This window comes from Poecilia reticulata, linkage group LG13 (assembly GCF_000633615.1).
Source record: "Poecilia reticulata strain Guanapo linkage group LG13, Guppy_female_1.0+MT, whole genome shotgun sequence".
NCBI classification, from domain to species: Eukaryota; Metazoa; Chordata; class Actinopteri; order Cyprinodontiformes; family Poeciliidae; genus Poecilia; species Poecilia reticulata.
In genome coordinates, this window is record NC_024343.1 from 26,151,104 (window position 1) to 26,161,728 (window position 10,625).

The window sequence follows — 10,625 nt, forward strand, 5'->3', positions numbered from 1 at the left end:
GGCTGTGATGGTCCCTCACAGAAAGAAGCTGTTAAATAGAGAGACGCTGAACTCCACCCATAAAACCATACGGCACACTCATACTGCTGTAATCAGCCAACACTGGCTCATCCTTATCTATGCATCTCACACATGCATGTAGTAATGTAGTGAAAACCAGTTTTTTATTTTTATTTTTAATTTTTTAGGATTTATTGGCTCTAGTGGCCTTTATTTGATAGTGAATTAACGGGAAAATGGGTAATGAGAGAAGGGGGAAAACATGAGGCAAAGATCACCAAGCTGGGAATCAAACTTGCGACAGCCGCGTCGAGGTCTTAGAACTCCATTCATGGGTTGTGTTAAACACCTGTGCCACCACAGTACCCCGCAAGCCAGTTTCTATTATAACTCCAGTATTAAGTCAAACCACAAATGCATTTCTGTTTAATCCTTTGGGTTGATCCAAAACAAGAAGTCTACCTTTTACTGGTTGTGTTTACAATCCTGAAAGGACTGAAAGGAAAAGACCAAAATACTTAACAGGGAATGGGAGCTCATACAACTGTCAAAAATCAACTTTCCAGATCTAATTTCTTAGTAACTTGCTTTGCAGCAAGAAGAACCTGGATTTGCATGTTTAATTTGTCTCACTAAGTTGCTCAAAAGTGTGTGTGCGTCAATGAAAGTTTGTTGTGTTGACCCAATGATCCCCCAACCACAGGAAATTTTAGTTTGTTACCCAAGCTCTTTTACAAAAATCAACTTTTCAGCAGGAAATTTCTGCTAACATCCCAGTAGTATCAGAATATTTTTAAACTATCCATCCATCCATTTTCTTACACCCTTGTCCCTTATAGTGGGGTCGGGAGGGTTGCTGGTGCCTCTAGCTAACGTTCCGGGCAAGAGGCAGGGTACACCCTGGACAGGTCGCCAGTCTGTCGCAGTATTTTTAAACTAAATAATGAAAATGTGGAGTTCAATCAGTTTGCATCAGCAAATGCAAATTTCCTTGTTGTCTAACAATCTGGCTAGCCTTAGTCACACTGTACAAAACAAACAAGTCAAAACTATCTGTAACTTTATGAAAGCAAAGCACAAAGACCTGACGTAGAGCTGACAGAATGTTTGTTCTTCAGCTGGAATAGGGGAAGACAAAAACTACTTGTTTTTATCTGGGAGGTGACAGAAGAACAAGGAAAGTCTTGGTGTTGTGTAGATCCAAATTTGCAGCATGTCAAAAACTAATCTTACAGACCAGCAACAGTCACTATCGTCAACAAAGTCATGATATCTGACAAGAAGGGAATCCAGGATATTAATAAATGAACTTATTTGACAATAGTCATTCTGAATTAACTGAACAGTGAGGCATATTACTGAAATTAAAAGTTCATATTATTTTACAGAGCTTCAAAGAAGACTGAGCAGGAATTCATATAGAATGAAAAAAGCTCAGTTTTTTCCATGTCATTGTAAGCTAAACAGGTTGTTTTTGTCTGTACTGAACATATCAGTGGCTGAGTGCACAGATTATCTGGGGAAGGTTTGATTAAGTCTCTTTGAGTCCTAATCTCAATCTTTAGCCAACCGCTGCAAGAACTCAGAACATGGTTCCTCTCATGTTGCACATGTTGTCACCGGTTTGATGCATCTTTGTCCAAACATGTTCATAAATAATCTGTGTGACTCACAATATAGACAAATAATATAAAAATGAATTAGTTAAACATGGTGATTTACAAAAGCATTCACATCCCATTAACATTTCAACATTTTGTCAGTTCAGTGCATTTTATTTGATAGAGGAACACAAATTTATGCGTAGTTGCAATGCAGAAAGAAAATGGTTCTAAAATTTCTTCTAAGACATTGCATTTGTATTAAGACCCCTTTCCCCCAATGTCCCCAAATAAAATCCAGCTTTCATTGACTGGCCAGTGGCTTTTAAAACACAGAAGAAGAACCCTAAGACACAGTAACACTGAGTCTTTTCCACATATTATTTATAGTTTGTTATACTTGATTCTCAGGTTTATAAAGTGACCTACATCTCCAAAGCTGGTTGGTACAACATGCTGCAAAACAAATAAAGGCAGTGATATAGCATTAACACTTGAGTCTCTTTATATTATTAAGCACTACAAAGACATCTTTTTAGACTTCAATAAGTTTATATCCGTGTCTTTGACCTGGCAAGAAATCTCCAGGATTCTGGATAAAGACAATTTTTTACTGCCTTCCCTCTCTACCACAGCAACTGGCAGATTTTTATTTTCCGAAGAGACCTGAAAGTAAGTGAGTTACAGTAATGTCCTCTCTGCTTCCTGCCATTGAGTTTTGATGTTGAAGACCCAGTTTGTTTCTAAATAAAAGATATGCAGTGGTCCTGTTTTGTGAAGTGTAATTGAAAAGCTACAGATTGTCTATATTGTATTTATATTCATGCGATACACTGTTGTTGATTGTAGGGTATTTGAACGTGTTATAGAGAAATATATGAACTTATGATTACTTCATCTTCAAGAAAACAGCAAGTCTCCTCACATGCAGAAGAAAATGATCCCGTACTGGCTTTGCATCAAAAATTACAATTAATACACTCATAGTAGAATGATATCATTTGCATTTTTCCAACAGCTATGATGACTGTTGTCTTTGTCACTCTTGATGCTGTAATGCTGCCACCTGTTCAAGTGATCCGCATCTGAAGCAGAATTTAAAGAAGCCTTTATCAGTTAGACCTGAGCACAATGTTGAGTTTGTCTAGTTGGTCTGAATCTGGACATGGGGGCTCAGTGTCCCTACACCTGACCCCCAATTCTCTATTGTTTCCTCCTCTGCATCTCTCTCACTACAGGGAGGGCCACTCTGATTTGTGATACGGTACTTTGGTTGCAATTGTGGTTCTGCTATTTCTTTTCCTTTGTTTTCTTGTCTTAGTCTATCAGTTATTTTTATATATTATTTTCAGTACTCCATTTCATTTTGTTATAGTTTGTTTTATATATATATACACATATTTGTCTGTTCCATCAGTAGTTAGATTGTATATCAGTATTTAGAGAAAGGAGTTAATTAAGCTTTAAAGTTGGGCTATTTTGATAATAAATTCTCAGACTCATTTGGAAATAGGTATGTCAGTGATTATTCCTTGTTGTGTTAAGAGTTTCTTCCATGTGGTAGTTTTAAATTAATTCCTTCACATAAAAATTGACAGGTTTGACTTGTGGCTCCGGAGGTACTGGAATTGGTGCCCCAATTTAACTACAGGCGCTTTAACATTATTAAAAATTTTAATATTAATAATAATAATAAAATCACTTTTAATAATAATAATAACGTAAGCCACACATTGATGCAAATTTTTATTCCCAACACTGCATAGTTACAATGTTTATGTAAAAGCAAAAGGTAATAAATGAATAGATTGTGTAATCATTTGTAAAACAATTAGTATGAGTAATATGATTAAAATAACAGAGATACTACATGCAAAGTATCCCTATGAAAATACATTTTACTTCCATTTAATAGAACAAAATCAGCAAACAACTTCAGGACTGATGGCACGTCACACTTTAAGCTGGAAAAAAAAGAAGAAAAACAACTTTAAACGGACACATGTTACATTTAAGAACAAAAATATTTAATATTTAATAATTTAAAATCAAGTATCAAACTACTGATATTGCATAAAATAAAATTTTGTGAAAAAAAAAAGTTAAATTGAAAGGTTTGTGGCATCTTAATGTTTTGGTTTGATGTTGTAATATTTTTACCTTGATTAGCCGCAATATACTCTCTCTCAGCCCGATCACCTGGGAGAGAATAAGGTAGTGATGAAAGTTAAGAAATAACCTGAGATCAGTGTGACTCAAAGTGTGTTCTGTGTTTACTGGGCTGGTAGTAGTCATAGAGGGCGATCACTGCTGGTTTGAGGTTCTGCACAGGGATCTGCTGTAGGAGAACCAGGCTGTGGTTCACTGGTGCCCCCTTTGTAAGCTAAAAACAAGACAAAAACATACATTTACAGATAATGTAATGATTATCTGCCATCACGTCTTGTTCTGAGCTGGTGATTGGTCTCACCTTGGTTAAGTACACCACAACATGGCCGTCCTTGTGTTCAACCCGATCCACCAGCTGAGCTCTTTCAAGCTGTGAGGAGAAAACATTCAGCAGTCTTATTATTATCACTGTGAACTCAGGTCAGGTATTCTATCAACACCAGGTTTAGGTCAAAGTCACTGCTTTAACTCACATTCTTCAAAGACTGTGGGTCAGGGATAAATCCTGAGAGAAAGGCGATATCCAGGATCACCATGTTAGTACTGGCATCTTTTCCATTGTACCTGGAACAAAACAATCATTATGCTGGTGAAGTTAATTTATCTATTTACAATAATAAATTCTACATTCGCACATCCCTTAAATCGTGAACCATATATTGCAATTTCTAATAACTGCACATAATTTCTTGTTATAGTCTTGAACAATATATTATCATTATAGTTAATCTTGTTTCTGTGTTTTTTTAGGTGTTGTTTTTAACACATTAAGATTTTATGTTAACTTTTGTACCTGATGCTGCTGTAACACTGTGATTTCCCCTTTGAATAAAGGTTGTTTTTATTCCATTGTATTTATAATATTATTTAAGTGCATTAATCACTTACTGGGACAGGAGGCTCAGAGTCACTTTAGGCATTTTGCCAGAGGAGTCAGATTGGGGTTTTACCTCCAAACTCAGAGTGGAGGCGTCAGTAGGAGGTGGGGTGTTGTACCGCAGAGAAATCTGAGGAGCAAGTAGCCAAGACAGGTTGGTTACTTAAGAGAATAAACCAAGAGAAACAATCATTTCTTCAGGTCATATTTGCAAAATGTTGACTGTTTTTTTTACCACTTAAAATAAAATCTAATCAGACAAAAGCCAATAGTTAAATATATTGAATACAAAGTGTTTTGCAGAAGTGTTCACATCTCTTGAAGTCTTTCATACAAACACATACTTCAAAGTACTTTATCAGCATTTTATGTGAGATAGAGAAACGGCCTCTGTCCAACTTGACTTGAGCTACTTCGCAGAGAAACATGAGTAAAATGCTCAAAGTCTAGGGTTTCAAAACTGAAAGAAGGTGGTTTCAATCAGGAGGTTGAATTCAATCATGCACTGCTTTGTGCTGGTCTGTCATGATGTGTTCACTGACCTGCACCGAGGCACATGCAGTCCCTGTCACCTCCAGGCTGTACTTTCCTGTTACATTCTGCAGCATCTTCTCCTGGTACAGCAGTTTGTTGTCTGCGTTCACATCAAACGTCAGCTGACCGCTGGGAGTCTGAACCGTCACTGTGCTGGAACCTTCAGGGCTGAACACCAGACTGGAGTAGAGGGACAGAGCCTGAAGAGCCACCACCGTGTCCTACAACACACAACGTACAAGATGTCCCACCAGAACCATGACAGGAAATAAACACAAAAACATACAGTGAATTCATCTCATGTTGGTGTGAGTTGTTTGCCTAGTAATGAGAATTCAGAACAGAATCTAAGCAAAACATGTACTGTTATGTCCAAAATGAGTCAAAACAATCAGTTTCAGCAAGGCATTACATACTTCTAAATATTCAGTAAAATATGCATACAGTAAATAAAAGCCTTCGATACATTCTGATTGTTACACCTGAGTGGAGGAGAAGCCACCATATTGGTTCTGTTGGGTCGTCAGCCACCTAACAATGCCTGAGGCGTAACCCAGGTCTTCAGCAGTGGGGGAGGAAGAGAGTTTGGCCAGCAGCACATAGGAGCTGATTTCCACAGATAGAGAGGCGGATGTTTCTGCTGCTGTCTGAGACCAGTGGATGGAGCTCCCTAATAAACAATCACCCACAAACAAGAAGCATTAATGAAGTCATGGTTATGAACTCTGAATCATTTCCACCAGAACTCACCTTGTTTTATTGCGACTGAGTCGAGGTGTTGCAGGAGGTGATTTCTGGTTTCCATTTCTCCAGCCAGAGTGAAGACGTACGCCAGCAGAGCTGTAGTGTAGGTGTTGCTGAAGGTATTGATGGACGCTCTGAGGCAGAACAGACTCTTCCTGACAACAAGATCCTTTAACAGAATTCAAGACCATAGAAATATTTTCAGGTTTAAAGCAACAAGTTATTTTTTCAGACACAGTTACAATCTTCATCTTCTAAAACCTACACTGTGACATGTGGTGTTTGTAGCACTGGCTTTACTTCACTCCACTCTAGTGGAATTTGGAAGAAATTTTGTTTTTGTTTTTGTTACATTTTAAGATAGATTATAGTGCAGGTATATTTACAAGTAAAAATTGAAAGTCTCTAATGACTGTAATAAACATTTTCTCAAGTCTGTGTTGTCTAATCTGCATTGCCTTATGTTAACAATTCAAACATGTGCTTTTTGCTATTAGGTCTAATTTTATACATTTAAAAACTTCAAACTTTAAAAACAAAGACATATAAAGAAAAAGCTTAGCCCGACTTTATGTTAGAAACAGAAATAAAGACATCAATAAAGATTATAAATTGCATAAATAAGTATTTTTAATTGTAATATTATAAATGACAGACTAAAAGTAGATAAATAAATCTTGGTTCTTTTAGGATTCATTGACTTACATTTGTGGATATTTTCATTTCCAAAAAGGCAGCAGTGATGTAAGCACTAAGTGTGACTTCATCTGACACCCCTCCCTGTGGAGACGAAGCATCACAAAGAGCATGATATTAGTGATGTCCACAATTCAGGAAAATAAGCTGTAAAGAAATACGTTTTTGTTGCAGCAACAACTTTAAAAATAAATGTAATTGTGATTTAAGCAGAACTTGTGCCTCTTCAGGTTGGAGGTTTATTTATGGGGTCAAATACACCTGGAAATAACTGACATACCTTCATACTTTTGTGAAAGAGTTGTCCTGACTGTTCAAAACAGCCACTGCTACGTTGTTTTTGTTCCAGCCAAGTCTTTGATTGGTCAATCTTTGTTGGGTCGATGTAGACGAAAGATTGAGCTTTGTAAAAAGATCTCAGGACAAAAGCGGTCAGCCTAATAAAGAACAAGATAAGTCAGCATTTACAGAGCAAAGAAAGATTCTAGATTAGGAAACTAGATAAAAACAAATAAAAATTATAGAAAACATGGTGATGGGTCAGTGATGTTCTCACCAGGTGATTCCAGGTCCTGACCCAAACGTGCTATAAGCACCTTTACTATCTTTATAGTTCAGCTGTCTCTGGTAGCCTAAAGAATGGAAACGAGATGAGATGTACATAATCTGGATTACAAGCCAAACCTTGGACATACAAGGAGCAATGTGACTTCATTCTGATTCTAGAGATGTAGATCGACTCTTTGCCCTCGTTGAGCTGTTGAGGGGGTCATAATTGGGTTTATTTTCTGTCACTCTTGTAATATTAATAGATGAATGAACTTGAGCATCCTGAATATCTGATTACAGTAGCTACATTATTAGACTTGCCGCTGGTTAAGAAGTTGGAAGCCTTTTCCTTAATGGCTGGGGTCAGCTGCTGTGAACTTTGTAGATATTCTAGAATATAGATGTTTGGTGCCAGAAGAGCCATGTTCTGTTCCCCACATCCATAGGGCATCCGCAGCAGGTCATCAATGTTCTTCAGAGCGCGGCCCATAATGTCACCTGTACAGAAACCCACACTCATTTAAACATAACACTGACCTGACCTAAAGAAATGACAGCATTCATTAAATTAGTTCACCAGTCTCATGAAATACCTTATGCTTTAGATTTCTATCTCTTTAAACTGATAGTAATCTATATGTAAGTGTGTTTTTTCTGCTTGGGACAAAACAGTTCAGTTTGGATGAGCCACAGTTGAGACAATAACATTCCTACTTATTCCTATGTGTTAACTTTAGATCATATTGAAAACATATTATAAAATAAACTCAGAAGTTTTTAAGAAATATCCTGGAAAACAATTTTCTAAAATGAGTTTACCCAGCACTGACACCGTCACACTGGCTGATCCCTCGATCACATTGTCAGGGAGGCGTATCTCTGTTTCTTCTGTCAAAGCTTTATCTGTGCAGACAGAAACATATATATTAAATATATATTAAATAACCTAGATAGAAGTGATAACAAACACACCATGAGTCATAAATAAAAAAAATAGAAAACCCCCCCCAAAAAACAGAAAGACACACTGACCTTTGGGAAACACCAGCCAGTTGTAAGTCTTTGATATTTCAATTCCTTCTGCCTGAGTGAGAGAGACATGAGGAAAACCTCAAGATGAGTTCCACTTTTAGTTTTATTTGTTGAGATTATTTTCAAATCTGGTAAAATGTCAAAAACTGTTCCAATGTCATTTAGTGGTTGTCTTGTTTAATGCCACCAACCTTAACGATGAGAGAACGTGTGACAACGTCGACACGTCCTCTTTCAGGAACGTTCACAATCTCATTGCCACAAGAAATGTGGGATGGAATAGCCTCAGCAGTCACAGTCACATTCACAACTCCTGAAAAAAACATCGTTAGAGATCAAATGTTCAGCTGCTGTAACTTCTAAAGGATCACAAAATGAGGTTGGAGGAGCATGGAAGAAAATGAATATCCTATGTTTGAATTGTGATCAGTTCTTTCAGTCAGTCACTGGTCAGCAATGTGATCCTCACCTAAGACGGTGGGATTCATGGTCCAGCTGAGGGTTTTCTGCTCGTTGGCACAGAGACAGGATGTGTATTGGTCCCCAGAGAGGGGGGTGAGGCTGTAATCTGAGGAGGGGGCGGCGGTCACTCTAACCTATTCAAGAGAAATATATTGTTTAAATTAGTTCTAAAACCAGACAGTAAGAGTTTAACATGTTTTAAAATTGACTGAAAGGTAAATACATTATGTAAATGTCTTATTATAATCTAGATGCATTTTACACAGTTTGAAAAACCCATAACTTTTAGAGTAATTTCATAAGTGTTTCAAAAAAAACCAAAAAGCAGTCTTACAAAACTGAACATCTGATATTTCAAGCAAAATTATTTAAACATTTAAGTCAATTGATTTTAAATATGATAAAGTGATCGAACACATCTGTTCATCAAACAATGGAAGATTTTTATTTCCTTTATTATGCATTATTTTAATTTATGACATTTTAATTTTATTTATTCATTACTCATTACTATTTATTAATTTATTTTTTATTTATCTTCTTTCCTGTTTATTTCTTGTCTTTTCACAGCATTATTCAATGATTTTCTTCCATTTGTTTTGACTTAAGGGAAATTACCATGATGCATTTAGTCAGGTAGTTGAAGACGGTTGCCTTCAGCTCAAAGTTCTCCCCCCGGATGATGGAGTAGGGCAGGGTGAGCTCCAGGAAGAAAGGCTGGAAGACAGTGAGCTTCTGACGAGGAGCCAAACCAAAACCTTGAGGGGACAAACAGAAAGTCTCCGTCTCCCAGGTGGTGATGGTGTCCGGGACAGTGAGGGACACATTCTTGGTTCCAGAAGATCTGGATCAACAGATACACAATCTGTCAATTCATGAACCACAATTTAATAAACTAAAAAATTTTAAAACAAAAACACATTGTTGATTATGTAACAATTTGACAGCTTTGTCAAATGATGAAACTACAATGTGTGATTTAGAAATTATAAATCTGGATGAACAAAAGTCAGATGTGGGCTTCTTCAAAGTGTCATATCTATATTAATATCCTTTCAGAATACAAATATAAAGCAGAATTTAAACCTGGCAGATTTTTGTCTAAAATAAAATTTTTAGTATATGATTTATTAATTAAGTTTAAATTAAATGCATACTGATAACAAGAAATGGTAACACTTTATTTGACAGGTTGTGAATAAGACTGTCATGACACTGTCATAAACATGACATAACACCTGTCATGAACATGAGTAAGTCTTCATGACTCTTGTCATAAAGCGTCATTCGGTAAATTATGACACTTTTAATACAAAGTTGACATTATTCAAAATATCGTTGTTATGATAACTTGTCATTAAACAAGAAATCATGATCTGACATAACTTTGTTAGAAAAGTATTACTGATTACACTTTAAAAATTATGTAGTTTTATGTTATTAAAGCTAAAGTTTAATCAGTAATACTTTTATAACAAATTAAAAGAAGAATAAGAAGAAGATTTTTAACAACACATTTATTTGACAATATCACAAATAAAAACAGGGTGCATTCTTCTTTTCACATTTGTTTCACAACAAACGAACACAAACTAAATAAAAACAGATACACAAATAAATAGTTATATAAGCATCTTGTTAAAATTTAGTTCTCTTTTGTCATCTATGTTACACAGCACACCGTTAAAACCCCACAATTGTACAAAACCATTAAGATCCCCGGTGGCTCTGTGGAAGTAAAACTCTAGTCTGATTCTTGCTTTTATATTACACTTCCACAGAGCCACAACATCGACTTGAGGTCCTGCCTGCATTCTGTCTCTTCGTGTTATGTATATAGCCATTTTTGCTTCGGAGATTAAATAATTTAAAATGCGGGATTTAAAACTGGTGGCTCGGCTATGATGCACACCGTAGATAAAAACGGAGTTTGTAAAAACCATATTAAACAAGCTAAAAAA

The 10,625-nt window shown here is 36.3% G+C and overlaps 1 protein-coding gene across 3 annotated transcripts in view; it reads right to left on the reverse strand.

Annotated features, from left to right (window-relative positions):
• Positions 1-3,334: 3,334 nt before the first annotated feature.
• LOC103474953 (alpha-2-macroglobulin-like) overlaps positions 3,335-10,625 on the reverse strand; it is a 39,217-nt gene continuing 31,926 nt past the window's right edge. For all 3 annotated transcript variants that reach the window (XM_017308377.1, XM_008426247.2, XM_017308376.1), the window contains exons 19-36: positions 9,283-9,508; positions 8,672-8,798; positions 8,394-8,515; positions 8,203-8,254; positions 7,990-8,073; positions 7,492-7,668; positions 7,178-7,253; positions 6,902-7,058; positions 6,631-6,705; positions 5,932-6,094; positions 5,664-5,851; positions 5,190-5,402; positions 4,659-4,777; positions 4,244-4,334; positions 4,072-4,140; positions 3,879-3,984; positions 3,762-3,800; positions 3,335-3,565 (exon numbers count right to left, since the gene is read on the reverse strand). In XM_017308377.1, coding sequence (XP_017163866.1) covers positions 3,561-3,565; positions 3,762-3,800; positions 3,879-3,984; positions 4,072-4,140; positions 4,244-4,334; positions 4,659-4,777; positions 5,190-5,402; positions 5,664-5,851; positions 5,932-6,094; positions 6,631-6,705; positions 6,902-7,058; positions 7,178-7,253; positions 7,492-7,668; positions 7,990-8,073; positions 8,203-8,254; positions 8,394-8,515; positions 8,672-8,798; positions 9,283-9,508 — 2,089 coding nt within the window. In that variant the 3' untranslated portion in view covers positions 3,335-3,560. The remainder of the gene's footprint in view (positions 3,566-3,761; positions 3,801-3,878; positions 3,985-4,071; positions 4,141-4,243; positions 4,335-4,658; positions 4,778-5,189; positions 5,403-5,663; positions 5,852-5,931; positions 6,095-6,630; positions 6,706-6,901; positions 7,059-7,177; positions 7,254-7,491; positions 7,669-7,989; positions 8,074-8,202; positions 8,255-8,393; positions 8,516-8,671; positions 8,799-9,282; positions 9,509-10,625) is intronic.